The following is a 27,312-nucleotide window of genomic DNA, read 5'->3' on the forward strand; positions in this document are numbered from 1 at the left end:
TAGGCAGCTAAATTTGAGAAAATTGCCTAGAGGTTCCATTTCTGGCTGTTCTGCTGTCTTGCTATGTAACCTTCACTTCTCTGTGCCTATCTGCCTGTCTCACCAACTGTGAGGGTGAATAGGGTTGTGTTGGTAAATTGTGGTGGAGATGAAAAGCCCCATAGAAATGCCTGATATGATCTAATGTGTCTACTGTTCATAAGCAGAACATGCACCACTCAGCTTCCTTCTGGCTAGAACATTTATCCTCTCATTGTGTTTCTGCTGCCACACATCTGAGAACAATATGCAAATGAGCGAACGTGGAGATCTAAATTATGGTTTTCCCCTTCATCATCTGGGACATGCACTCCCACTGGGACATCTCCATCCATTACCATATAAATTAAAATTACCAGGGGGAGCAGGATTGCTGCTTCCTTAAAGCTTTACTCAAGAAAAACTCTTGCAGCAAAATCTCCCATTGCCATTTCCAAAAAGACAGCTGGCTGCGATCTGTGTCTTAATAAGGCTGAATTTTAAAGTTAAAACTCTCTGCTTGAGTCCTGCTTTAGTCCTTTAACCTGGAGTTCTCATTAATACCACCTGTAACAAAGGCTCACGGGCAGCAGGAATTGTATTTGTCTCACACAGTCCTGTCACCCTCCTGATTTCAACTGCAGAAGTAAATAAAAGATGATTTACCACTGATACATGCAAGCCTATTACAGAAAACAAAATGTTTATGTGGCAGTTTCCTTTAATGAATCAGAGACGACTGAAAGGCTCTCTGCTCCACTCTCCAGCTGGGGTGTTTGTCATTGCTGACGGCTTGATTCTGTAGGTTCCATTTTGTACCCTTTAGTTACTGACTGTTAAGTGTGATGTGAGCACTAAGGATTATTTTGATTGCTCTCCATAACAACACCAGTTACAATAGCAAATTTCATCCCTGCAAGCTGGATAATTGTCGTTTCATGATGTCCCCAACCTGACCTCTGTGGAGTGACTGCATTTGTGGGGGGGAAGTATGTGACTCCCTGTTCCTTATAGGAACCCCCTGTTTCCCTACACTTGAACTCCACCAGCTTGGAAACCAGTTACCTTTGTTACCCTCTGCAGTGTGATTAGATGTGCACATAGTGGAGTGTGTTATGTGTCCTCTAGAGGCAGCTACAATTATATTTCTTAGCACAGGAAATCCCAACAGGACCACAGCACCCACAATCCATGCAAGAAGTTAGGTGAGTCTCTTGGTTTGAAGGGTGAAAATTAGAGCCCAGGGCACTGTTAGTTACAAGTCTCAAATGTTCTGTCTTTCCTTATTAATCATGAACTCCACATGTCTACATTATGGCACGTCAACCTTCCACACAGGGTTGACTGGGTGAGATTAGCCAGCCACACCATGATCAGTCTCTGGCCTCCTTAATGAGCCTGAAAGGATGCTACAGAGTGACCTGAGTGTCTCACACTAGAAGCTAAGCACGCTGCTTTTGCAGTGCTCCCTAGGCCCTTCTAAGGGGTCAGGCAGCCTTTGGCTGTACCCGTCGGTCTCGCGGCTTTGGCAGCAATTCGGCAGCAGGTATGCCGAAGGGGTGGGACCAGCAGATCACCCACAGAAATGCTGCCGAATCCGCGTGACCAGGGCGGACCTCCCGCAGAAACGCTGCCAAAGGCTGCCTGACCGCCATGCAGGGGCAGCTCCAGGCACCAGCACGCCAAGCGCGTGTCTGGGGTGGCAAGCCACCCGGGGCACTCTGCCAGTTGCTGGGAGGGTGGCAGGCAGGCTGCCTTTGGTGGCCTGCCTGCAGAGTGTCTGCTGGTCCCATGGCTTCGGTGGACCTCCTGCCGGCTGCTGTCGAATCCGTGGGACCAGGGACCTCCCACAGGCAAGCCGCCGAAGGCAACCTGCCTGTCCTGCTTGGGGCAGCAAAAAACATAGCGCCACCCCTGGATGGGGGAGGAGGAAGCCAACAAAGCCCCCGGCCTGAGGGGAGGGGTACAAGGGAGGGGTAGAATGGGGAAACTAGGCGAGGGGTGAAGAGGGGCAGAGGTCAGAATCAAGGGCACAAAGAGCCCCTGGCATGGGGGATGGTGGTGCAGGCTAGAGGGACATGGCTGGGGGACACACTGAGCTCCTGGCATATGACAGAGGGGGGACTGGAGGGACACAGAGACCCTGGCAAGGGGAGGTAATGTGGTGGGGTTGCCAGGAGTCCCTGCAATAGAGGGTCTGGGACACAGACACACATGGAGCTTGTGGAGCAGAATGAACGGAGCCCTGGTCTGTGCAATGGGCTCAGCCCGTGTCGGACCCTCTAGTCTAATTGAGAACTCAAAGGACTTTAGGAACCAAAGCACAAGGACCCTCTCCTGTGGCCAGAACTGCAGCTACCTCTGGGGTGACACTCCCCGGGCGGCAGGACTGGGACAGCGGGCACGGGCAGGGGGAGCGCTGAGCTGGGGGCGCGCAGCGCATTGGCCGGGGGGGGCGGGGCCAGGAGTGCGTTTGACCTGCGGGGCTGTTCCGGCAGTAACTCGGGGAAGCCCCGCCCACACCACGGGCCCCGCCCATTTGAAATGTTCCAAGCGCCGCCCCCTTTCCCGGAAGCGGCGCCGCTTCGCCCTGCCCCGCCCCCTGGGGGACCGGTGGCGCTTCCGGGAAGATGGCGGCGGCGGCGGCGGCCGAGGCTGCGGAGCGGCCCCGCTAGCGGCGGCGCCGGGCCATGGAGGCGGAGGGCGGGGCGCTGGGCCCCGGGGAGCGCTGGGCCCCGGTGGGGGCGGTGGCGGAGGCGGACGAGGCGGAGGCCGGGGACCCGGGCGGGCCGGGCTCGCCCCGCTCGCTGCCGCGGCTCCGCGCCGAGCGCCGCCGCCTGCACGGGGCCCTGCTGGCGCTGGTCTCGCACTTCGCCCAGGTGCAGTTCCGGCTCCGCCAGGTGGCGCGGGCCGGGCCGGCCGAGCAGCAGCGGCTCCTGCGCGACCTCGAGGACTTCGCCTTCCGCGGCTGCCCGGCCGCGCTGGGGGACGGGCTCGGGGAGGCCCCGGTGAGTGCGGCCGGGCTGGGGCGGGGGTCGGCCCGGGGGGGCTCAGCTGGGCAGGGGCCGAGGAGGAGTTCAGCGCCCCCCCCGTCAGTTTACAGCCAGGCTTTCGTGTTGTTCTTAAAGGCCTTTCCCTCCCCTGCCGTGTGTGACACCCCCACAAACTGCGGGGGGGGGGGTGCGACTGGCTGCACGCACAACACCAACCCAGTGCTTGAAGCGGCTCTGTCCTCTAACCTTCCTCAGTTAGGCCTTCGCGATTTCTCTCCGAACAGATGTTCAGGCGGACATGTGCCTCCCGGTGACTGGAGTTCCCTTAGATTAGAACAGCGACTGTCTCTCCAGGGGGAGGATTTACAGCAGTGACACACACTTGTTCTCTACGCTGCAGGGGCATAGCTGTAGCTGTGCCTTTGTAGCACAGATCCCCTCAGAAGGAGTGATACCGATGGCCCTTCTCAGAGGAGAAAGATACAGGGGAGAATTCAGTAAAATTCAGAATCACTGTTTTCTGTCATGCTGCCTAGTGCTTCAGTCTTTCACTCTCTGCTTTATTGAGCATGTTATTCTCATGAGTCACGGATGCTAGGTACACCATTGTCACACCCTGCAGAAGTGGAATGGCACTGCTTGCAGTACATGATTTTCTGAACAAGGAACTGATTCAAGGTCAAAAGACCCAAAATCCAGAACTGATTTAATAAAATGGTTTAATCCAACCTGTGTACATGGGGCTAGACTGTTAATGCCCATGCTCTGGACTGATCTGTCCTTGGGCTAAAGGGCTGTTTAGCTTAGGCACAACCATAGCTAGACTCAGCTACACAGAGTTTTCTTCAACTTGGTGGTTTCCCAGTCTGGACAGTCACTTAATATGAAAGTTCACATTTGAACTTCAGCCATGAAATGCCCAGTTAAAATGAGAAGGTACAAGTGTGTCCAGCAATAGCCATGTGAAGGAAGCTGAAGTGATACTGCACTTAGATCGCTGATGATGTTTGGTTTCTACACAGTATTAATACCTTACTGTAACCCGCATATTTGCCTCCTGCCTTTCCACTAACATCAGAACAGCGGAAAGTTGACCTTCCTCATTTGATCTTACATCTGTACAGATAAATTGTATTTACTGTTCCCCACCCCTCTCTACCTTTTTCTCAAACACAATGAACAAGGCGTGTCATAGCAAATTATGCCTGGGGCGGCATTAGGGTGCTGGGTCTAGCCAAGGCCCCTGCTACTAGCTCATGAGGAAGCCCTGTGCAAGGGGCCAGCTCACACTGGAGAAGAAGGGGAGAGGGACAGGGAGGTTAACTGGGAATGTTGCTGCCTTTTTGCGCATGGGAAATCTGGATGATTACCATTTCTTTTTTTTTTTTTTTTTTTTTAATGTTACTAAAACCTGCTTAGCAGCTATTACATCTCCAAAAACAGCAGGGCAGGGACTTTGAGCTACTCACAGAAGCAAAGAAGCTTCATCGGTCAATCTGCTACTTCGCAATTAATCAGTTTTAAATAAGATACTGTTACAAAGCTTTCAGCCCCACTTCAGTCTCATACACCAAACCTATGTCCAGTGGCAATTTCCTGCCCATCTGCAGTTTTCAAATGCTCCAGTTTAACCTTGTGCCAGCAGTGGTGAGGACAGTGAGCAGAATGAATTCTGGCTCTTGGCTGAACTCTCTTGGTGTTTCTCATTCTGCCTGTAGGCATTAGTACTGCTTGCAGAGTCTAGATTGAAGTTAGGGCAGTTCTAACATTTGCTTGGGACATTTATTACTCTTGATTTTCATGCAGGAGCAGAGATGGGGTTTGTGGTCTTGGTACTTAATTGGCTTTATGTGTAATTCAGAAGGATCCCAAATGTCTGTGAGATAATGAGGTTTTATTTAAATAAATAACATTTCAGCTACTTTATTTGGGGGAAAAAAACCCAAACCCAAATCTAATTTAGAATGTAATTGAATATTTCTGCTTTTTATTCCCATGCTTAATACCTGGAGGCCTTGGTAAGTGCCACTTTCAATATAAATCTACCTTTTGATTGAGAAATAATGGGTTGCATTTGTTTCACTGATGTACAATTTGAGTGCATTATCCAGAAAACCAATTCCTGAAATCCCCTTCAGGTTATACCAAGATAAAGTGCCATGCAGTTTGTGATAGTAATATGTTATAGGAAAGATCTGGGGTAGCCTTCTGTGGTTGGCAAAGCACATGCACACCTAATGCCGCTGTATCCAAAAGCAATGCCCTGACCTCTTGTCTTTTTGGAGCCCAGCACTTACCATGAGAGAGCTAAAGAAGGATTTTGTGCGATGTTAATGTATACAAGTGCACAGAGCCGTGACTCTTCTCTGCTTTGTAAGGCATGGCGTCAGGTTGCTGCTTCACTCTGAGATGTGTAAGAACTCCAGAAGTGGCTATGAGACATGATCATCATCTGGCTGCTTACAACAAAGTTCTCTACTTGCTGAGGTTTCTAACTAGTGAGACTAGAGTAGGGGGTTCAAGATGCCTGCAGAAATGCTTCTTTTGTATAGTGGTGACTGGGCTAGAATTTCATCTCATTGAAAGCCTGCAAGTGAGGGTGCACAGAACTCACTAGTGGCATGGGCTGTAAGGTTAACTTCCAGACATCCCTGGTGTAACAATCCTATCTCCAGGGCTATGAGTGGAGTGTTCAATTTCTTTTCCAATAAACTCGTTTCAGGGTGAGCGGGAGAATCAGGAGCGAATCGAGGCCCGGAAGGAGAAGCAGCGAGAGCTAATCATGCAGCTCAAAACGCAGCTAGATGACTTGGAAACCTTCGCTTACCAGGAGGGCAGCTATGATTCACTGCCCCAGTCCATGGTCATGGAAAGACAGCGGGTAAGGCCTACGGATCCTCTGCCAGTGCCCTTTCTTAACACCAGCTAGTGCCTCTCTCAGAACACTAGCATGTGGCCAGTGCTGATTCAGGCAGCTGTAATACAACATCATAAGTCTGCATCCATGAATATAATCCATAGGGACTACTTCAGTTTACTGTTAGTGGATATAATAAAGTCCGGACTGGCTTCACCCCAAAATAACTAGTGGGTAAGTGAAAGCAGCATTCTGGCTCCGCAGGTGGGAGGGCCACATGAGATCATGCCACTCATTATGGGTAATGTTCTGCAGGTGATTATAGAGGAGTTAATAAAGAAGCTGGATATGAACCTGAATGAGGATATTGCATCGCTGTCCCCCGAGGAGCTGCGGCAGCAGGTGGATGTGGCTGTTGCCCAGATTGTCAATCCTGCAAGAGTGAAGGAACAGCTAGTGGAACAGCTGAAGACGCAAATACGGGACCTGGAGATGTTCATCAGCTTCATTCAGGGTCAGTGCTGGGTTTTGCTTAGACAGTCAGGAGAGCTGCTCGTTGGTACAGCAGGGGCATCTTGGGTATAGCATGGCTTGAATTAGTGAGAGGAAGGGTGCAGACCTCAGTAGGGCAGAATCTGGGCATAGAGTAGCACAGACCTCTCCATGGCGAGGTGATAGTATGTGGAGAACCTGGGACACTGATAGGTGTGATGCTGAGAGGCAGAATGGTCACCCATGTGTAGAGGAATATGAGGCAATACTGACTTACAGTCTGTGATATGTAGCCTAAATCTTCCAGCTGACATAGGGATGCAAAATAACGAACTGTTGTCATTGTGGATTTCTCATTCTAGATGAAGTTGGAAGTCCCGGCCAGGTGGAGGATGGACATTGTGAATGTTCAGGCAGAAAGCATGGAAGTGGCCCCTATAAACCAAATGCCAGGCTGCCTCCTAGGAATAACAGAGGTGGGCAATTTACATGTATTTGGCTCTTGTTGGTTCTCCTTTTGTTGGCCAGCTGGCTTCCAAGCTGCAGGAACTGGTGTCCCATTACTTCCTAAATTCAGTGTTGCTTTTCCGCGGCTAGTGGTGATTTCTCTTACCCTTTCATTGATCCAGACAATAAGCCAGAAACCTCATGTTTGAACTCTTACCTTTCCCTGTTGGCCAGTGTGATTGTACAGTGAATGTGCACCAACACATCACTGAGGGATAGGATCGCTCTTTAACTTGCAGCTCACAAATATGAGGGGCTTCTGATAATTATCTAGCATCAGACATAATGCAAACAAGGTACTGTGCAGTCTTTCCTGACATGCTGTACCTTTAGCAAAGCAGCTCAATCTTGGCCCTCACCACTCCAGCTGTTCTCATGCTGGACTCTTCATCAGCAGAAATCACTGGCTGGTGGAGCTGTTGTTCCTTATAGATTACAATGAGACCACCCACTTAAGAGCTTGATTTGGTCCCAGGTTCTGAACTGAGCAGGCCAGTTTATTCCGTGAGACAACTAGTTCCTTGCCCATCAGCAACTTCCTTCCACAAAAGCTTCTGGCACCCTGTAAATATCCTTCTGATACTGGGATATCCGCAAATCTGTGTCTGGAACACCCTCTCCCCTCACTAGAAATCTTAATTCTGTTTTGGTCACTTGTGCCTGCTAAAATAGCATCCATCATAGGATTCATTCTCTGCCATGTGATTTAAGGTGGATCAGGCAGTTTGAGAATGGGACACATGAATATCTGATGCCCCATTTTCCAGTTTGCATGAGTGCTGAGATGCTGCCACTCTCTCTTGAGCAAAGCAGCATGAATCACCCAGCCCGCAGCACCAGAGCAAAAGCACCCCCTAGTAGAGTGGCTGATGAGCTCCCTGTATATAGGAACAAGCAGAGATAAATCTGATTCTCTAATGACAGCATTTCTTCTTTTCCCTAACCAGTGAACCCAGAGGATGCCAGAAAGATGCGAGAAACAGGCCTGCACCTTATGCGTCGCATGCTTGCTGTGCTGCAGATATTCGCTGTCAGTCAGTTTGGCTGTGCTACTGGTCAGATCCCCCGCACCCTCTGGCAGAAGGACCAGGCCAATAAGGACTATTCTCCCTTAATTAAGAAACTGGAACTGTCTGTAGACCAAGTGAGGCAGCTGGCACTGAAGTACCAGCAGCAGGATCATGTGCTCAGCTACTCCAGCATGCAGGATGTCTCCTTAGGAGCGAGAGATGAGCTGACTTTGGCTGTGCGGAAGGAGCTGACCATTGCTATACGAGACCTGATGGCTCATGGGCTCTATGCCTCTTCTCAAGGGATGAGCTTGGTGTTGGCACCCATTGCATGCCTGATTCCTGCATTTACCTCGTCGCCACAGACCATGCACCCCTGGGAACTCTTTGTGAAGTATTACAACACCAAGAATGGCCGTGCATTCGTGGAGTCCCCCGCGCGCAAACTCTCCCAGTCTTTTGCCCTTCCTGTGACGGGGGGCATCACTGTTACCCCCAAGCAGAGCCTGTTGACGGCTATTCACACTGTCCTCTCAGAGCATGATCCATTCAAGCGCAGTGCAGACTCTGAACTGAAAGCCCTGGTGTGCATGGCATTAAATGAACAGCGTCTGGTCTCCTGGGTAAATCTGATCTGCAAATCTGGGGCTCTGATACAGTCTCATTATCAGCCCTGGAGCTACATGGCTAACACAGGCTTTGAGAGTGCACTCAACATTCTCAGCCGCCTGAGCAACTTAAAGTTCAGCCTTCCTGTTGACCTGGCTGTCCGGCAGCTGAAAAACATCAGAGATGCCTTTTGATGTGTCCTTTCCGGATCAGCCCCCTTGCCCCAGAAGGAATGTATTAACTTCCTACCTTAGAGGAGGAGCATTGTTTGTGATCAAACTTGTCCCCTTTGAAGCTGATTGTGGCTATTAGGGTAGCAATGTGGTGTCTTGACACTGGAAACCTCCCTTACAAGACTGCCTGTGAGGAAATGCTGCAGCTGTTGGGTTGTGCACTACCTCACCCAGGCCTGTGCTAATGCAGCTAACAACAGAGCTGCTGCACCCCATCTGTTGGTGCCTTGCCACTATCGCATGCATTAGGCGTGAACCACGTCTGAAATGCAATAAAAAAGGGCCTGATTTTACAGCCAATGCATCAGAGCAGCTTTTGTGGAGTTCAGTGGAAGCGGTTCCTATGCTGTGGCTGCATGCTCAGCCCCCAAAATTTTTAGTCTGAAAGATGTCACTTGTGGCAGTTTGCTGTTTCACACAGGGCTATGTGAGGCTTTTTGACAGATGTATCTTACTTCTGCTGCTTAGGCTTGATGTAACATGCCCAGTGGTGGAGTTAGACATCCCCTCCCCCACATTTATGTAGATTTTGAATGTACAGGAGGCCTGGGAACAATTTCTGCTCTGGTGCCTATTGGTTTATATCTTGCAGGATTAGTGGCCGCAGAGATCCAGACATTGACACATTCTTTGGACTATGTGGTGACACGTGACTGGATTGAGCATTCAGGTGCATTGTGTAAGAATCTCAGCTCCCTCTTGGAGCTTTGGTCAAAACCCTGAACACCATCAGGCATTGGTTTCACAACTGTAAACAAATATTCCCTTGTCCAGTTACTGTGTTTAAGTTGAGTTAATTATTAGCTCCTGTGCTGCAGGAACCGTTGCTCATATGGCTCCTTTTAAAATTACATTGCAGTAGTTACAGATTTCTAATATTCCCAATGTAATTCCTAAAAGCACTTCTGTGGTCAGTATCTTTTGGCCAGCAACTTTCTACATCCAGTGTATTTGATTATTGTGTAATTGAGCATTTTCTGCTGGTCTGAGGGCAAAGCTTCCTGCACTGGTGACAGGTAGGTCTGCAGTCAAATCAGTCAGCGCTGTTGAAGTAGTAATCCACATGGCATTTAGGCTGCATGAGAAAAATCACTTCTGGCATCAAAAGAGAACTGAGGGTTTGAGTGGAATAGAGCTGAGGAGAGTGTGGTCTCCTTTGTACAGGCATCAGTGATGCCCTGAGTGGCAGGGAGTGGATTTATATTGGAAACAGTAGTGCCAGGTTTCCCTTCAACTTCCTGGCAAAACAGCAACATCCAAGTCTCAGGCACATGGGGGATGGGTTGGGAGTGACCACTCCAATTGTACATTTAGTAGCTAGAAATGGGGCTGTCATGGTTGGGGTTTTTTTGTTCCCAGTTTCCCACTGTTCATAGCAGCTGCCTTTGAAGCTTGAAAAGGAACGTTTCCTTACTGCCAGTTCCCCTCAGTTGCACGCACAGTTTGGTGCAATAGGGTTGTTGGTTTCATCTTATTTCTGTCTAAAAAGCATTGAAACTATTCTTTGGGGAAACATCTAGAATTTCATAGACTGACACCACAGATTTTGGCCATCGAGCACTGGGACCCATCTGCTGTCATTGAAGTCCATGACAAACTGCCACTAACTTCAGAGAGACCAGAATCTGTGTCTCCCCCACCCCTTAACTATATTCCTAAAATTATTTGTGTGTTTGGAGCAGAGTGAAATGTATAGAACACTGTGAGGAGGGTGTTAGTTTCTTTGATGAAGACTTAGTGGTTAGTAACACATTCCTCCACATGTTTTTAATGCAGAAATAGTTTACTGAAATATAATGAAAACCAGCAGCAGTGACACTTACATATGTGGAAACTCTTTTCATGTTGTACCCTTCAGATATGAAACTGTTTATGTATTTTCAGAGGCTTGTCTAAGGGTGAAAAAGTCCAAGCTGATTTATTCAGATAAACTACTTGTCTTCCTGGACAACAAATTATAGAAGTACTTATGACCAACCACATTAAGATTAGCTGGAGAGGCAAGATTTAATTCAAGAATAATTTCCATGGAACATTCCTCATTCTGGTTTGGCTATTTTTTGTCTGAAATGTGCACGCTTTTGTCAAATCTGTGGCAGTTACAAATAAGTTCACAGTTGAAGTGTTTGATTGCTGGAAAGGCTTTTCTGGAGCCCTAAATGGTTCCATAAAGCATCTTGTCTTTGGGTTTTTCTAATTCTTAACTCCCTTTTGTATTTACAGTGCTGTGCTGGAGAAATGTGTTGTACCCTAATTGTTCAGATATCTGCTTTATTTCTGATGTTGATTTTGTTCTGATTTTAGGTCTCTGCATATGTGCAATAGGATGAATGTATTTATGTTGTTGAGAGTACAATATATATTACTGATAAGTCATGGTGGTTTGTGTATGTTGTATTATCTATTTGTACATTAATAGATAAACTGTTAATGCACCCTCTCATTCCTTCTAGACTTTGAATCTTCAGTTCATACCTACAGTCCTTACCTTTATAGCTTGTATGCTGCACCATATTTAGGAACAGAACTGAATAGGTTGGGAACTAAAAACTGGAGTCAATAAGGACACAAATGGGCACCACATGAGTCAGATGATGTCTTAATAGGAAAAACCAAAACTTCTGGATGATCAAGTGCAGCCATTTCATATATGCTCTGTGGGTGGCAAGGAAGAGGCTACCTTGGCCTTCAGGGCTGGATTTGAAAGGATTTCTCAATTTTAAAATTTGCATGGCTGTCTGGAATAATGCCTCCACGGACAAATGGAAAAAACATGGAGTGGGGAAAATACTTTTCCATTTTGTGTAGGTGGTGGGCAGGGAGCATGTGAAATGTTGGTCTGTAAGGGTCCCTGGTTTGGTTCCCGGTGACGGTGGTTTACGTGACCGTAGTGGGGAGATAAATACACTCAAAATCTCCTCCTTTTTGAGGGCAAGGCTCCAACCGGTGACCAAGGGCTGGGGGCAGCTGTGTAGCACCGCACACCCCTTTAAACGCACTGAAATGTGCACGGGGGTGCGGTGCTGCCCCCTCCAGCCAGGGAGCCGAGCCGAGCCGCGCCGTGCTCGGCGCTGTATCATCTGCACGGCGCACGCTCCCCGCGCGGGGAGAGCAGGGCCGAGCGCTGAGCTCCCGCTCTCCTAGGGCCAGGCCAGGCCCGCCCCGGCAGCCAAGGGAAGGGACCTTGGGCCTCTTCCGCCCCGCTAACCCGCCCTCATCCTGCGCGTGCGCCGTGGCCTTGGGCGGGAGGAAGCGGAAGTCAGGTGACCGGAATCGCGGGGTGAAAGGTCGGCGAAGCGGTAGCTCCTTCCTTTTCCGGTTTGGGCGCCGTCAGAGCTGGAGTCTCGGTGAGTGCTGGGGGGGGTGGTGATATCGGCCGCCATCCGCGGGGTGGAGGGGCCCGGCGGGGGGCGCTTGGCGCGGGGGGCGGGCGCGGGGGTCGCTGCGTTCTCTGCCGGGGCGGGGGATGTTCCGGCCGGGACCCGGACCCGGGCTCGGGACCCTCGGGGCAGGTGGCCGGGGCCGGGGCGCAGAGGAGCCCCGTGGGGGCAGGATGCTGGCGGTCGGTGGGGCGGGGCGGGCCCATCCTGGGGTTCCTGGGCTGCCGCCTGGCTCCTAACGCCTGTTTCCCCCCGGCAGAGATGGGGAAGTTCATGAAGCCCGGGAAGGTGGTGCTTGTCCTGGCTGGGCGCTACTCGGGGCGGAAAGCCGTCATCGTGAAGGTAAATCACCGGCTGGGCGGCTTCACCCTGGGCCAGACGCTCCCAGTGCCCCGCCTGCAGGAACGGGGTTGCGTTAGGCGTTGCGGCCACTGCCCCCACCTTTCTGGGTGCTGTTGAAAAGCAGGGGGCTGCCAGCGTGGTGGGATGTGCACGGGAAGGCACCACCTACAGGCCTGCGGATTCCCGAACTAAACATGGGTCACCCTAAGAGCTATAGGCTCTCGCCACTCTCACAGTTGTCTGTGACATCTGCGTTCTAGCGAGAGGCCTTGTTCCGAACATGAGATTGGGGATTTATGGGTTCTAATCTTAGTTGTCACTTAATCCCTGTGTGGTTTAAATCAGCCTCTGTGGGCCTTAGTTGCTGTGTGTGTTCAGTGAGATTTGTGAGAGTTACTTAACGTTTGCTGAGTGAGTCACAGAGAGGCCAGTGCACAAACATTTGTGCTGCACCAGGATATGAAGCATTGTTTAGTGGTTAAGCACTAATTGAGGATTTGGGAGACCCAGGGCCGATTTGCTGCTGTGTCGCACACTTGCTTTTGGACCTTGGGCAAATCGCTTACTGCCTCTGGGTGCAGCTGGCGGTGTGATTCTGCCTGAGTTGCAGCCTATGCAGCTATGTCCACACTGTTACCTTCCGCACATTCACTTGAGCAGAGTGGGCATGCATCTGTCTGCCTGTGCTGGGAATCCAGCCCACCAGGAGCCATGAAGGGATAACCTCTGTGCCTCAGTTTCTCACCTGTAAATGGGCATAATAGCACTGTTACCTCACAGGGGGATTGTGAGGATAAATACGTTAAAGATTGTGAGGCACTCAGATCTTACAGTGACAAGGGTTGGATAAGCACATAAGGTAATTAGACATCTGCTTTCTCTGTGTTACCTAGGAGCATCTGGAAACCTGTCATCCATATGCTGCTTGTCGGGCTGGGAGGAGGTGCCTAGAAACATTAACTCCTAGAGCTAGATAGTTTGAGGTTGTTGCGTATGTCTTGTTGTATTCATGGTAGTTGCACACCTGCAGAAGAGGCGCCTCTAAAAATTCTGTGGAATACAGCGTGAGCATTCTGGGGGCTTCCCTTAGTGCTGCTTTTTGTGGCATGGGGCTTTAGATCTGCTCCCATAGCAGAGGATTTTCGTTTGGGTTCTGTGCACCCTGCCATTTGACTCTCTCTCCAATGCCTTAAACTCATTAGGCTATAGCAGGTTTTCTGTTCAAAAGGTAGAAGAATCTGTGGTGGCCTCCCAGAATCCAGGTTTCTGTGTGTTGTTAATAGGTCTCCTGTGTGTTTCAGAACATTGATGATGGCACCTCAGACCGACCGTATAGCCACGCCCTGGTGGCTGGTATCGATCGGTACCCACGGAAGGTAACTGCTGCAATGGGAAAAAAGAAGATAGCGAAGAGATCCAAGATCAAATCTTTTGTGAAGGTTTATAACTACAACCATCTAATGCCCACCAGGTGAGCAGACTCGGGGCTCACTGAGGTGCTGCTATAATAGAACTAGTAAACTACTTTTAGTTACCTTCAACATGGCAAAAGCAGATTTTCTCTTTGGTAAAGCCTAGAAACCTGCTTCTCTGAGATTTCCTCAGTTATGTCCTTATGCAGCTCAAGGAATCGATTTGCAGGATGCTGACTTGGGTGGCCAGTGATAATTATCTTGGAGGATTCAAAAGTTGGGGTGGGACATTCATGATCTTCTCCATCCCGTTATTGTCGGGATTCAGGCTGGCACTCTCGCTGTGGGAGAAGTCGGTGGACAAATTCTGTTGTCCACAAATGCATCTCTTGTGGCATTGGCCATTATTTAGGCCTTTCATATTTTTTTTTCTTTGGCTGGAGACACAACCTTCCTCCTGTAAGCTCTGAAGAGGATTTGTAATAATGATATGGATCTCCTTGGTAAGGGACTTTGAGATCTACTGATGGACAGTGTAATAGAAAGAGCTGAGTATTGGGGATTCTAGCAGACCCAGCATTTCATGATACTGTCACTGACCTTCCCTTCCCCACTTCTATTGTGTGCCGCTGAGTGCACGGTGAGGGCAAAGCAAGGCTGCTTGGCACCTCTCTTACCATCTACTGGCTCAGAGTGCTTGAGAACTCCTGGGTCATTATGGGTGCTGGCCTGCGTCTGTCTTTTAGGTGTGTTTTAACAGCCACCATTCTGTGGACTGGCAGAAGTGTACTGTCTAGCCAGACTCAGGCTAGCTATCTAGCATCCTGGCATGTGGGTATAGCCCATCTTTGGGATGTTTAAGTCTGCTGTTCCCTCTCAGGTATTCTGTTGATATTCCTCTGGACAAAACCGTTGTCAATAAAGATGTGTTCAGGGACCCTGCACTGAAACGCAAGGCAAGGCGCGAAGCCAAGGTGAAATTTGAGGAAAGGTGAGTTGGAAACTTGTCTCCCTCCCCCAGCTGCTTGTTACATTTTTCACTCCTTTAATGAACTTTAGGAATCTGTTAATACTTTAGTTTCTGAGTCATTGAAACCTGCAACCAAGTCCCCCAGCTTGTTCTCGTTCTCAAGTGAAGTGTGTCCAGCCTGACAGCTGTTGGCTGGGAAACCCCAAGAAACACCAGGTTCATATAGCACTGATGTCCTAGCATGCTCCTGAACGGGGCTGTGCTGGCCCTGCAGTGACAGTAACTGAGGGTCTGGCTGCTTGAGGATGTTAAGATCCTTTGCATTAACTGTAAATTAACACCAGGCCTCATCCTAAATTAATATTTACATACTTCCCTCCTTGACATAAAGTTCTCCTACCTTTTCAGCTGGATATGTATAGTTTGTCACTTCCTGTCCTTCAGTGTGCACTCTTCCACCCCCAAGGAGGTTGCATTCTAGTGGGAGCATGATTCTTGCAAAGCAATGTGTTGTGTTAACAAGATTTAATACTGCACTTGCACAAGCACCTGTGATCATACTGCAGGGAACAACCTTGCTGGGGGGGTGGGGGCAGAGGGAGAGAAAGGGGAGGAGTAGGAGCAGCTAGGGCCTTGAAGAGGCTGTTTCCTAATTTTGGTCTCCTGACATCCTGTTCCTTAGTTACCTGTTAGGTGCATGTCACTGGATTCCCTTCCCTAGGTACATGACTCCAGTGTGTCCAGGCTTGAGGCTGATTGATTTGCCTTCTCAGTGGTCTATTTCAGAGCCTGCCCTTCAAAGGAAGGAATTATGACTAGCATCCCCCTCAAGAGAAGCCAGCATCTGCAGAGGGAGTATTGGCTTCTACAGCCACCCTCACTGCCTTGGCTCCTGTGCTAGCAGCAGGCTTATGCTGCTGTATCCGTTCTGGCTCACCTCTGGCTTGGGGCTGTGCAGATGTCATGTTGACTTTGAAGTTGTGAAATACCTGCAACTGCCAAGAGTTTCTGCCCTTGTCCCCTGTCGTCTTGCTGACTATAAAGGGTTAAAGAGGAAATTGTAGGCCTCCTTTAAATCGGTTTGGGGCACAAATCTCCATGTTGCACTTAACCCAGCAGCCAGAGAAGCTAGTTCTGTCCAGGCAGATGCAGTTTTACGTTCTGGGGTTATTCCCCTCTGCTGAGGCCCTGGCCCAGGATTTGGTGCAGGGGGTGGCATTTTTCCTTTGCTTTCCTCCTTCCAAAGGCCTGTCATGCCTACTAGGAGGCTCGCCCCAGCTTTCTGTAGTGCTGCTGATGTGGCCACAGGAGTCCTGCACAGCAGTGAGGTGGCTCCCTTTTCACAAGGTGCTGAACTCACTGCTTTCATGGTGCTCTCCAGCCAAGATGATGAGCTGGGCTCTCTGTTATGGGACCTGTGTGGCCAGGCTGACGTGCCACAGGGACAGATTCTTACTAGTGGGTTTAACCCAAGCGAATGAGGATGAAGAGTCCCACATGAGTTTCCTCCCTGAAGGTTTGGGGGAGGGAGGTGTTGGCTGCTCCAGAGCCCAGCTCAGGCTGGGCAGATGTGAGCTTCAGCAGGCCTGAAGCTTGGGCTGAGGCTCGTTCGGGACACTGGTGCCAAGCGCTTCCTAATGTGTGGATTGTGCCTTTCTTTCAGATACAAGACTGGAAAGAATAAGTGGTTCTTCCAGAAGCTGCGATTCTAAACTTGTAACATGGCTGCATCAATAAATATGTATTAAAAACAGTTTGTTGCCCTGTAAAATGTTCCCTGGTGCGAAGCATCTGGCTTTGCAGTGTAAACATCACTTGCTCTGTGCTTCGATTAGATGACTTGCAGGGGTAATTACAGTCCACGCCAGCCGGGAAGGGATTCATGGAGCATTAAATGGAATTAAATACAAACCGAGATGGCTTTGGAGAACTGCCCGAAGAGTTCTCTGTATCTGATGCCTTCCCCACACAATGTTGAGAGCAGATGACAAAGCTGCTCCACCTTTCCAGCAATGGAGGCTGGGTAGTCTAAAATGCTCTGAGTGTGAATTAAGGTCACTCATGGGGAGAGAAATGATTTGGGGTCCTGCTGTTCCAGCTGGCTTTGGTTCTTTGGCTAAGAAATGGGACTGATGCATTCAGTGGGGGGTGGGGTGTCATTTTTTTCCAATTGCCTTTGCTACGTACTGGTCTTTATGGGGCAAGGGGCAACTTTGTCTGATTCAAATAGTCTCCATCTGCATCATTCACCTTTGGGAGCAGAAGCTAAATGAAGGTGGTGTGAGCTCAGCAGCAAGTAGAGGTAATTTAGAGGGTTTATTGTGCACGTGACTTATTGGAGGTGCCTTTGGGAAAGTGAAGAGCAGGAACTGAGGAGTTAGAGACAAATGAGCCTCTGGTCTTCCCCGACAGCGACTCAGGCTCACTATACCCTGCGTGAGGTTAGAGCAGGAAGTTTGATCCTTGCCAGGCTCCCACTGCTGGGAAGGGATGATTGTTTCAGCAAGACACATTCTCCCCACTCCCTGAATCACAAACCTTTGCCTTGGCCCAGTTTCTTTAATGCTCCCCCCTCGGGGTGTAAGGGTGACTGTTGGCGCTCGGTTAGTAAGGGCCTGCATGCAGGTGCTGGCTAAATGACACCATGCAGCAGCGTCTGCTGGTGCAGTTACCCTGCTCCTTGCTGAGGGCAGGGTCCGGGCCCAAGACCGAAATGAACTTCCAGGCGTGCCCATCGCTCCTGAGCCTTGTTTACACGGGGGTGGGGGGTAGCTCTGGTTAAATCCCAGCTTTACCCCCGTGTGGACGCGTTTGCTGCGGAGTCAGTGCCCGGTTCCCGTGCAGACTGGCCCTGGTGCGGTCTCTGCTGGGGCCGGGGGGTCTCCTTGCCCTGGGGAACGCGCAGCCAGGGGAGCCGGGCTCTGCCTCTGGCCGAGGCTGCGGGGCTGGGCTGCTCGCAGGCGGGTCTCGGGCTGGGCGGAGCACTAGGCGGCCGGGAAACGAAAGTGAAAGAGGGGCCGGGAGCGGCAGCGCCGCTGCAGGAGCCTGGGTCGGTGAGAGGGGCTGCAAATTCCTCATGGGGGGCGCGCCCTGCTCCGAGCCCGCGGGGTGCTGAGGGGGAGGCATTGCATGTCCTGGGTCCCCCAGAGTGTTAGGGGGGCTGCTCCTTGGCCTAGGCCCAGCCCTGGGTGTGAGTGGGTTGTACAGTGCACTCCTTTTTACAGGGTCTCCCAGTGTGCTCCCCACTCGGGGGTGGCTCTGTGCCCCCTCCCTAGGGTCTGGCAGAGCCCCTCCCTCATTGTTTCCTGCCTCATTGTGTCCCAGGGGCGCTGCCTCCCCAAGTCCCTGTCTGGGGTGACCAGGGGAGCCCCTTTGTGCTCCGTTCCAGGGATTCCCTCCCATCCTGGGGTTTTGCAGTCCTGGAGACCGGGCACCAGCCCCACGGGAACAGGGCCCATTTGCCCCCACCCCGGGAACTGGTCACAGCCTGACATTTAGGAGCCAGTCCTCCCTTTAGACTGTCTCCTGTCACTCCCTGGGGTTTCTGGGCACCTGCAGGTGAAGGGCAGGGCCAGTCCTGATGGGGGGCACAATCAGATCAGAGTGACCTGTGGAGACCATGGGGTGAGCACTCATCTGTCCCCCCAAGCCTCCTCACCCCCCTGAACTTGGAGAAATGCTCCACGCTGCAGTGATTGGCCAGTCCGGAAGGCCCAGGGCCCGGAGACCAGTGTATGCTCGGGTCTCGCTGTGTGACGCGCCCTTATCACTGTAGAGCCAATGCTCAGCATGATGCTGTTGGGGGAGATATGAGGGGAGGGGTTGATTTTGGTGTCAGATTCTGACACTTTGGTGCTTTCTCTCCTCAGGTATCTGTGACACAATGACAGATTCAGAAGAGGTAACTGGGCACCAGGCGAGTCAGTCCTTGTCCTGGGCTTTTGAAAGCCAAAGTGGAAACTAACCTGAGAACAACATTTCCCGGGGGTGGGGTGCCAGGAGGTTGGTTGTTTGAGGCCTGGTCTTCACTAGGAAACTAGGGCTGTATACCTCCGTTGCTCAGGGGTGTGAAAAATCCACCCCTCCGAGTGACGCAGCTCACTCGACCTAACCCCTGGTGTAGACAGCGCTCTCCCATCGCCCGGCCACCTCTTCGAGGTGCACTACCCCTCCTGTCCGCGTGGGCAGCGTCTTCACTGAAGTGCTACAGCAGCCCAGCTGCAGCGCTTTGAGTCTAGATGAGCCCTGAGTGCGGGGAGCTGGAGACCAACTCAGGGAAAAGGAACAGCCTGAGTCAGCAGGAATGTTCCTTCCCCACCCCCATGCGGATTCTGGCTCCACCTCCACCCCTCTGGCTCTGCCCATGTTGAATTCTGGTGCTGGTGGAGCTAGAGAGCTCACGTGCAGATCGTGACTGGCATGGCCCGTGGCCCGGGCTGCCCCATAATACAGCTTGTGGGCTCTGGGGTCACTCCCCTCTCTTGGCTTTCAGGAGTCCTTTGTCCGTCTGCCTGATGAGCTTACACTGGAGAACAGCTCCCCCGAGATGACACCCGAACACCTGCAGCAGGAGATTGAGAAGTACAAGGTGGGTCCCTGCTCAGGCACTGCATGTTGAGCGGCTGCTTTCCACGCGCCTCGATGGCGGGATGGGGCAGGGGCTCAGAATGCGCCTACCAGTTCCCGCCGCAGTGTGTGGGTCACGGAGGTCCACACCCAGATGATTCCGGGCTGATAGTGCCTGGGGTGGAGCTGTGCCCCGTTGCGCACCCGCACGGGATAGACTGGGATTCTGTGGGGTGGAAGTGGCAGTGGGGACAGGGTAACCTCTGCAGAGCAGCCCAGGGGAGCCTGATGTTCCCTACGGTGCCTCTCCCAGGAGCGCTGTCAGGCACTGGAACAAGACCGGCTAGAGCTGGGGATGGCGAAGGAAGCCGCTGAGCAGAAGACACAAGGAGTCCAGAGAGAAGCCGAACTCCTTCGTGGGAAACTGGAGAAAGAGAAGTCTCTGAGCAGGGAGCTGGAGCCTTTCTACCAGGCAGGTTCCTAGGAATAGGCCCTTTGCACCCCACCGTCCCAGGATGCATTTAATCTGAGTCTAGTGAACATATCACAGAACTGCAGCACAGTCTGGCACAACTGGCCACCTCTGCTAAGCGAAGTCCCAGGGCTGGGGTAGCAGGGGCTGCGGGCGGGTGTGAGGGAATAGCAGGGCTGGGTGAGGGACGGGCAGGGCTGGGGTAGCAGGGGCTGTAGCAGGGCTGGGTGGGGGACAGGCAGGGCTGGGGTAGCAGGGGCTGTAGCAGAGCTGGTGAGGGACGGGCAGGGCTGGGGTAGCAGGGGCTGCGAGTGGGTGTGGAGGAATAGCAGGGCTGGGTGAGGGACGGGCAGGGCTGAGGTAGCAGGGGCTGTGGGTCAGTGGGGGGGAATAGCAGAGCTGGTGAGGGACGGGCAGGGCTGCGGTAGCAGGGGCTGTAGCAGAGCTGGTGAGGGACGGGCAGGGCTGGGGTAGCAGGGGCTGTAGCAGGGCTGGGTGAGGGACGGGCAGGGCTGGGGTAGCAGGGGCTGTAGCAGAGCTGGGTGAGGGACGGGCAGGTACGGGGTAGCAGGGGCTGTAGCAGAGCTGGTGAGGGACGGGCAGGGCTGGGGTAGCAGGGGCTGTAGCAGAGCTGGTGAGGGACGGGCAGGGCCGGGGTAGCAGGGGCTGTAGCAGAGCTGGTGAGGGACGGGCAGGGCTGGAGTAGCAGGGGCTGTAGCAGAGCTGGTGAGGGACGGGCAGGGCTGGGGTAGCAGGGGCTGTAGCAGAGCTGGTGAGGGACGGGTAGGGCTGGGGTAGCAGGGGCTGTAGCAGAGCTGGTGAGAGACGGGCAGGGCTGGGGTAGCAGGGGCTGTAGCAGAGCTGGTGAGGGACGGGTAGGGCTGGGGTAGCAGGGGCTGTAGCAGAGCTGGGTGAGGGACGGGCAGGGCCGGGGTAGCAGGGGCTGTAGCAGAGCTGGGTGAGGGACGGGCAGGGCTGGGGTAGCAGGGGCTGTAGCAGAGCTGGTGAGGGACGGGCCGGGCCGGGGTAGCAGGGGCTGTAGCAGAGCTGGTGAGGGACGGGCAGGGCTGAGGTAGCAGGGGCTGTGGGTCGGTGGGGGGGAATAGCATAGCTGGGTGAGGGACGGGCAGGGCCGGGGTAGCAGGGGCTGTAGCAGAGCTGGTGAGGGACAGGCAGGGCCGGGGTAGCAGGGGCTGTAGCAGAGCTGGTGAGGGACAGGCAGGGCTGGGGTAGCAGGGGCTGTAGCAGAGCTGGTGAGGGACGGGCAGGGCCGGGGTAGCAGGGACTCTAGCAGAGCTGGTGAGGGCCGGGCAGGGCCGGGGTAGCAGGGGCTGTAGCAGAGCTGGTGAGGGACGGGCAGGGCTGGGGTAGCAGGGGCTGTAGCAGAGCTGGTGAGGGACAGGCAGGGCTGGGGTAGCAGGGGCTGTAGCAGAGCTGGTGAGGGACGGGCAGGGCTGGGGTAGCAGGGGCTGTAGCAGAGCTGGGTGAGGGACGGGCAGGGCCGGGGTAGCAGGGGCTGTAGCAGAGCTGGTGAGGGACGGGCAGGGCCGGGGTAGCAGGGGCTGTAGCAGAGCTGGGTGAGGGACGGGCAGGGCCGGGGTAGCAGGGGCTGTAGCAGGGCTGGGTGAGGGACGGGCAGGGCTGGGGTAGCAGGGGCTGTAACAGAGCTGGTGAGGGACGGGCAGGGCCGGGGTAGCAGGGGCTGTAGCAGGGCTGGTGAGGGACGGGCAGGGCTGGGGTAGCAGGGGCTGTAGCAGAGCTGGTGAGGGACGGGCAGGGCCGGGGTAGCAGGGGCTGTAGCAGAGCTGGTGAGGGACGGGCAGGGCTGGAATCATGCGGGGTCCAGTGGCAGAGCTGCTCTGCCCTCCTCTCTGATTTAGCTTTTCCTTCCTTCCTGAAGGAGCTTTGCCTGGCAAAGGCGGAAAGGGACAAGTTGCTTCAGGAAAAGCAGAAGCTCGAAAAGGAGCTGGAGGAGAGGAGAGTGGCCTGGGAGGAGCAAGCTCAGGTGAGGAAGTTCTCAGCAGGGCCTCCAGCCCACCGCACACGTCTGGTGATTGTCACTGGGGGGCCCCTGGGCCTGTCGAGGGCTGATCAGGCGGGTCTGTGGGGCAGGTTGTGGTGAGTGAGCTCGACTCCCGTTCTGCTGCTCGGAGGGGAGGGTGCAACAGCCTGCTAGTGGCTCTTGTGAGAGGAGACATCTCGGCTGGGAAAATGCCTCCCGCAGCACAGCGCCCCCCGGCACTGGGCTCGGCACTGCCTCTGGGGGAGAGCGCCCTTCAGAAATCCTCAGTGTGCTGTGGCTGGTTGTCCCCTTGCAGGGCTCCGGCCTTGATACCAACCCGGCGTAGGTTGGGAGGTCAGACGGGGCCCCGGCCTGGGGTGCTCTGGCGGCAGCCTTTCAGGCTTTAGAGACCCAGCACCCTAGGAGCGACACCGTGTGGGGAGCTGAGCTGCAGGCTCTCAGGTGGGGGCTGGTGGGGATAGGCCCCAGCTGTCTCCTCCCTCCCCTCCCTGGGCACAGCACTCCCTCACGCTTCCCGGCGTGCTTTCCCCAGGCACCGCCCTGCCTGCCGGACAGAGAGATGTTGTTTAAGGGACACGTGACGGAGGCCGAGGACGTGAACGCACTGGTGGTCGCCCCTCGGATCCAGCGTGCACTACCCGGGGGCTCTGCCCTCCTCACCTTCGAGGAGCCAGAGGGTAGGTGTGTTGCTGCAGGCCAGCCTGCCTCTGGTCAGCGCCTAGACTGGGGGGATGCCCAGCTCCACACACACTGGCTAAGATGTGCAGCCTGGCACCTGCTTGGGGTCCCTCCCTCAGAGGTGACTGGCCGGGGCGTGAGGCCCCAGCATTCCCCTCGCCAAGGGTCTGCTGTGCTGCTGTGGCTTGGAGCCCTGCTGCCCTTTGCTTTGCCAGACTATCTCCCACCACCACGCTGCAGAGCCTCACGTGCCCCATGGCCGAGCCCTCCTGGGGGGATTCCCTGCCTGGCTTGGTCCTGGCCCATCCCGCCCCAGAGCCGCCTGCCTGGCGCTCCCCAGGCCTGACTGGTTTCTCCTGTTTGCAGTTGCCCAGAGGATCCTAGAGATGAAGCAGCACGAGGTGAAGCTGGATGAGAGTGCAGGGTGCGAGGGCCGGGTGCGAGTGCAGGCTGAGCCGGTGGAGCTGCTGCTGCCCTCAGCCCTGGAGGTGAGGCCCAGCTGCCAGGGAGTCAATGCTGCAACTCTCGCACGCCAGGGGCCTGGGCAGTGCCCGTGGGGGCGGGGAGCCTCTCGCACGCTGGGGGGGGCTGGGCTGTGCCTAGTAGGGGTGGGGAGCCTGTTGCACGCTGGAGGGCTGGGCTGTGTCCGGCAGGGGCGAGGAGCCTCTTGCTCACTGGGGGGCTGGGCTGTGCCCGGCAGGGAGCCTTCACAGACTGAGGGGGCTGGGCTGTGCCCAGCGGGGAGCCTTTCACACGCTGGGGGGCTGGGCTGTGCCCGGCAGGGAGCCTTCACAGACTGGGGGGGCTGGGCTGTGCCCGGCAGGGAGCCTTCACAGACTGAGGGGGCTGGGCTGTACCCAGCAGGGAGCCTTTCACACGCTGGGAGGCTGGGCTGTGCCCAGTAGGGGTGGGGAGCCTCTCGCTCGCTGGAGGGCTGGGCTGTGTCCGGCAGGCGCGAGGAGCCTCTCGCACGGTGGGGGGGGGGGGGGGAGGCTGGGCTGTGCCCGGCAGGGGCGAGGAGCCTCTCGCACGGGGGGGGGGGGTAGAGGGGGGGGCTGGGCTGTGTCCGGCAGGGGCGAGGAGCCTCTCACACGGGGGGGGCTGGGCTGTGCCCGGCAGGGAGCCTTCACAGACTGAGGGGGCTGGGCTGTACCCAGCGGGGAGCCTTTCACACACTGGGGGGCTGGGCTGTGTCCGGCAGGCGCGAGGAGCCTCTCGCACGGGGGGGGGTAAAGGGGGGGGCTGGGCTGTGTCCGGCAGGGGCGAGGAGCCTCTCACACGGGGGGGGCTGGGCTGTGCCCGGCAGGGGCGAGGAGCCTCTCACACGGGAGGGGCTGGGCTGTGCCCGGCAGGGGCGAGCAGCCTCCCCACATCCTGCAGGTCCGTGTGCCCTGCTGCTGCCTGTTCTCACGGTAGCCCTGCTGTGCTCAGTCCCAGCACAAAGCTCCCCCCATTGGCGGCCGGGGGGCAGGAAGCTCCCTGTGCCTGCCTCCTGCCATGTCCCGGGCAGCCCCGGCCACCTCTCTCCAGGCTGGAGCCATGACGGTCTGGCACCTGCCCTGTAGATTGAGCTGAAGCTGAGTGACAGGTGCATCCTGCTGTCCAGCCTCCCCCGCCTGGATCTCTCTGAGGAGCAGCTGCTGGACAAGCTGGAGCTGTTCTTCAGCAAGAAGAAGAATGGGGGCGGTGAGGTGGAGCAGCGGGAGCTCCTGAGTGATTCTGGGCACGTTGTGCTGACCTTTGTGCAAGATGGAGGTACGTGGGGGAGATGCCGAGAGCTGGGGTGGGGGGCCCAGGAGCTCTCATTGCAGGGAGAAGACAGCTCCCTGCAGCAGACTGATGTCGCTCTGTGCGTCAGCCCAAGTGAGCCGGGAGGGGGGCTGGAGTGGGTCCTGGTTTCCAGAGGCTGCACTGGGCTAGGCACAGGGTTCCTGGTGTGTGCTTGGGCAGATGCTGCAGGTGCCAGTGCTGGAGCCTGAGCGGCCACTTTTGCCCCCCTGGCCCTGGGGAAAGGCTCAGCCTGCGGGTGGGAGCAGGAGCTCAGGGCTTCTCTCTTCACTCGGCAGTGGCAGAGCAGCTAATGAAGAAAGGACGCATCCAAGTCCCCATTGGGAAGCAGACGTACGAACTCAAAGTGACGCCCTACATGAGTGGACAGATCACAGACCTTCAGGTAGGGGTTGCAAGCCCCAGTGCGCTCCCAGCGCGCTCTGGTGCCACCCCCGGCCACGTGTGAGCCCCAGTGTGCACTGACTGCACCCCCCTAGCGTGCACTGATCCTGATACCCCTCACACGACCCCAGTGTGCACTGACCACACACCCCTAGCGTGCACTGAATCAGAGATTATTAAGGTTGGAAAGGACCTCAGGAGATCATCTAGTCCAACCCCCTGCTCAAAGCAGGACCAACCCCCAAATGGCCCACCTCAAGGATTGAACTCACAATCCTGGGTTTAGCAAGCCAATGCTCAAACCACTGAGCTATCCCTCAGGATCCCCACTGTGCTTGACCCCCTTCCCCTCACACGACCCCAGTGTGCACTGACCCTGACACCCCTCCCCTCACATGACCCCAGTGTGCACTGAGCCTGATACCCCTCCCCTCCAGCTCCAGCATACACTGGCACCCCAAGCCTCAGCATACACTGACTGCACCCCCATACGAGCCCCAGTGTGCACTGACCCTGACCCCCCTTGCACGACCCCAGTGTGCACTGACCACACCCCCCCAGCATGCACTGACCCTGACACCCCTCCCCTCACACACCCCCAGCGTGCACTGAGCCTGATCCCCCTCCCCTCACATAACCCCAGTGTGCATTGAGCACACCCCCCCAGAGTGCACTGACCCTGAGCCCCCTCCCCTCACACAACCCCAGTGTGCACTGATCCTGACACCCCTCCCCTCACACGACCCCAGTGTGCACTGACCACACACCCCCAGCATGCACTGACCCTGACACCCCTCCCCTCACACACCCCCAGCGTGCACTGAGCCTGATCCCCCTCCCCTCACATAACCCCAGTGTGCATTGAGCACACCCCCCCAGAGTGCACTGACCCTGAGCCCCCTCCCCTCACACACCCCCAGCATGCACTGATCCTGACACCCCTCCCCTCACACACCCCCAGCGTGCACTGAGCCTGATCCCTCTCCCCTCACACAACCCGTGTGCACTGACCCTGACACCCCTCCCCTCACACGACCCCAGTGTGCACTGACCACACACCCCCAGCATGCACTGATCCTGACACCCCTCCCCTCACACAACCCGTGTGCACTGAGCCTGACACCCCTCCCCTCACACGACCCCAGTGTGTACAGTGACCGATCCCCCTCCCCTCACACAACCCGTGTGCACTGAGCCTGACACCCCTCCTCTCACACGACCGCAGTGTGCACTGACCACACACCCCCAGCATGCACTGATCCTGATACCCCTCCCCCCCGCACCAGCGCCAGTGTACACTGACTGTGCCCTCCTCCCCCCCCGTGTGCACTGATTCTAACACCCTTTCCAAGTCCCAGCACATGCTGACACAGCCACTCCTGACCCTAGCACCACCCCCACCCTGGGTGTGAGCCCAGTGCCCATTGTCCCCCCTACGTGCACTGGGCACAAGCCTGTGTGCATCCCCACCCCACCCTCTGCATGCTCCAGCGCTCGCTCGCCCTGGAGGCTGAAGGCACAAGGCAGCTGAAAGGGTTGGTGGCCAAGAGCGTGAGCGGGACAGAGGCAGACAGCTCTGTGGGGCAGGGGCTGTCTCTGGTCTGTCTGTACAGCACAGAGCACAGTGGGGCCTGGCCCATGCCTGGGCTCCCAGCCCCGTGGAAATACAGAGAAGAACAACATTGGGGTGCGGCTGAGACACAGCGAGGAGGAGCCAACTGGGGAACCCCTGCTCTGCATTCCCAGCGCTCCCTGCTGCTGGGTCAGACTAGCCACTCTGCAGGGACCCTGCCCCTAGGGAAGCCGGCAGCTGCTGCAGGAGGCTCCGTGCAGAGCTAAGCAAGGCGCTGGAGCTTGCTCGGCGAGCAGCAGGCAGGGTTTGTGCCTTTGTGCCCAGGACGTGTGTCACACCCTGCTCTGATTCTTAGAGGGGAGGGGGGATCTCTGTGGTGTTTAATTCCATCAGTTGAGATTCCCAGCAGCGGACTCTCTTCTCCCATGGCTGCTCTCCCCGTAGCTCAGCCAACACCAGCCTGTGCCAGCAGGAGGCAGCGTGCTCTGCCCGATCACGCCTCTGCTCTCTCCCCCTAGGTCCGTCCGTCCGTCTGTGCCAAGACCGTGCTCCTGTCGGGGATCCCGGACATCTTGGAGGAGGAGTCCATGAGGGACGCCCTGGAGATTCACTTCCAGAAGCCCAGCCGAGGCGGGGGCGAGGTGGATGCCCTGGGATACGTGCCAGTGGGGGGGCAGGCACTTGCTGTTTTTGAGGAGGACACGGACTGAAGCTCCTCCGTGGACATTAACCTGAACACGAGACAGTTGGCGCCCAGAGACTGGGCCTGAGCCCATGTATGTGCTCCGTGTAGATTAATCAGGCTCTGATTGGAATTAAAGTATTCGGGAGCTGCTCGCGGTCCCTGCCCATGTTCTCAGGGCCGAGTGTGGATCTACGGTGTTGTGGGGCTGGGCACAAGCAGGGAGATGAGGATCGTGTGAGAGCCATGGGGCGGGAGAACCCCATTTCTGAGCGTCCTGTTTTTGCTTAGCACAGCGGGCAGGCCGGTGTGGCTCTCCACGA

At 55.2% G+C, this 27,312-nt stretch overlaps 3 protein-coding genes across 6 annotated transcripts; all 3 read left to right on the plus strand.

The window, feature by feature from the left end:
• The first annotated feature begins 2,693 nt into the window (after positions 1-2,693).
• RUNDC1 (RUN domain containing 1) lies at positions 2,694-9,014 on the plus strand. Its single transcript, XM_050935349.1, has 5 exons — positions 2,694-3,026; positions 5,734-5,892; positions 6,184-6,382; positions 6,723-6,836; positions 7,815-9,014. Exons 1-5 carry the CDS (start codon positions 2,709-2,711, stop codon positions 8,678-8,680), a joined length of 1,656 nt encoding a protein of 551 aa, XP_050791306.1. The 5' UTR covers positions 2,694-2,708; the 3' UTR covers positions 8,681-9,014.
• Positions 9,015-11,970: 2,956 nt separating this feature from the next.
• RPL27 (ribosomal protein L27) lies at positions 11,971-16,576 on the plus strand. The gene is made up of 5 exons (XM_050935338.1): positions 11,971-12,066; positions 12,359-12,441; positions 13,743-13,912; positions 14,734-14,844; positions 16,487-16,576. Exons 2-5 carry the CDS (start codon positions 12,361-12,363, stop codon positions 16,533-16,535), a joined length of 411 nt encoding a protein of 136 aa, XP_050791295.1. The 5' UTR covers positions 11,971-12,066; positions 12,359-12,360; the 3' UTR covers positions 16,536-16,576.
• Positions 16,577-17,742: 1,166 nt separating this feature from the next.
• On the plus strand, positions 17,743-27,144 carry IFI35 (interferon induced protein 35). 4 transcript variants are annotated; one of them, XM_050935340.1, is made up of 9 exons: positions 17,743-17,876; positions 18,693-18,724; positions 19,316-19,411; positions 21,762-21,866; positions 22,417-22,561; positions 22,929-23,050; positions 24,128-24,317; positions 24,629-24,735; positions 26,826-27,144. In XM_050935340.1, exons 2-9 carry the CDS (start codon positions 18,707-18,709, stop codon positions 27,015-27,017), a joined length of 975 nt encoding a protein of 324 aa, XP_050791297.1. In that variant the 5' UTR covers positions 17,743-17,876; positions 18,693-18,706; the 3' UTR covers positions 27,018-27,144. The 4 variants fall into 4 exon arrangements, with proteins under 4 accessions (XP_050791297.1, XP_050791299.1, XP_050791296.1 ...); XM_050935339.1 differs by having other exon boundaries at positions 17,800-17,872; XM_050935341.1 differs by lacking the exon at positions 17,743-17,876 and adding an exon at positions 17,947-18,447.
• Positions 27,145-27,312: the final 168 nt, after the last annotated feature.

The sequence above is a fragment of the Gopherus flavomarginatus genome, chromosome 25 (genome assembly GCF_025201925.1).
Source record: "Gopherus flavomarginatus isolate rGopFla2 chromosome 25, rGopFla2.mat.asm, whole genome shotgun sequence".
In the NCBI taxonomy this organism is placed as follows: Eukaryota; Metazoa; Chordata; order Testudines; family Testudinidae; genus Gopherus; species Gopherus flavomarginatus.

Coding starts and splice junctions, on each gene's coding strand:
- RUNDC1 (XM_050935349.1), top strand. CDS start 2,709: ATGGAGGCGGAGGGCGGGGCGCTGGGCCCCGGGGAGCGCTGGGCCCCG. Junction 6,383..6,722: donor GTTCATCAGCTTCATTCAGG/GTCAGTGCTGGG, acceptor TTCTCATTCTAG/ATGAAGTTGGAAGTCCCGGC. Junction 6,837..7,814: donor GCCTCCTAGGAATAACAGAG/GTGGGCAATTTA, acceptor TTCCCTAACCAG/TGAACCCAGAGGATGCCAGA.
- RPL27 (XM_050935338.1), top strand. CDS start 12,361: ATGGGGAAGTTCATGAAGCCCGGGAAGGTGGTGCTTGTCCTGGCTGGG. Junction 13,913..14,733: donor AACCATCTAATGCCCACCAG/GTGAGCAGACTC, acceptor GTTCCCTCTCAG/GTATTCTGTTGATATTCCTC. Junction 14,845..16,486: donor AAGGTGAAATTTGAGGAAAG/GTGAGTTGGAAA, acceptor CCTTTCTTTCAG/ATACAAGACTGGAAAGAATA.
- IFI35 (XM_050935340.1), top strand. Junction 22,562..22,928: donor CACCTTCGAGGAGCCAGAGG/GTAGGTGTGTTG, acceptor TCCTGTTTGCAG/TTGCCCAGAGGATCCTAGAG. Junction 24,736..26,825: donor GACAGATCACAGACCTTCAG/GTAGGGGTTGCA, acceptor CTCTCCCCCTAG/GTCCGTCCGTCCGTCTGTGC.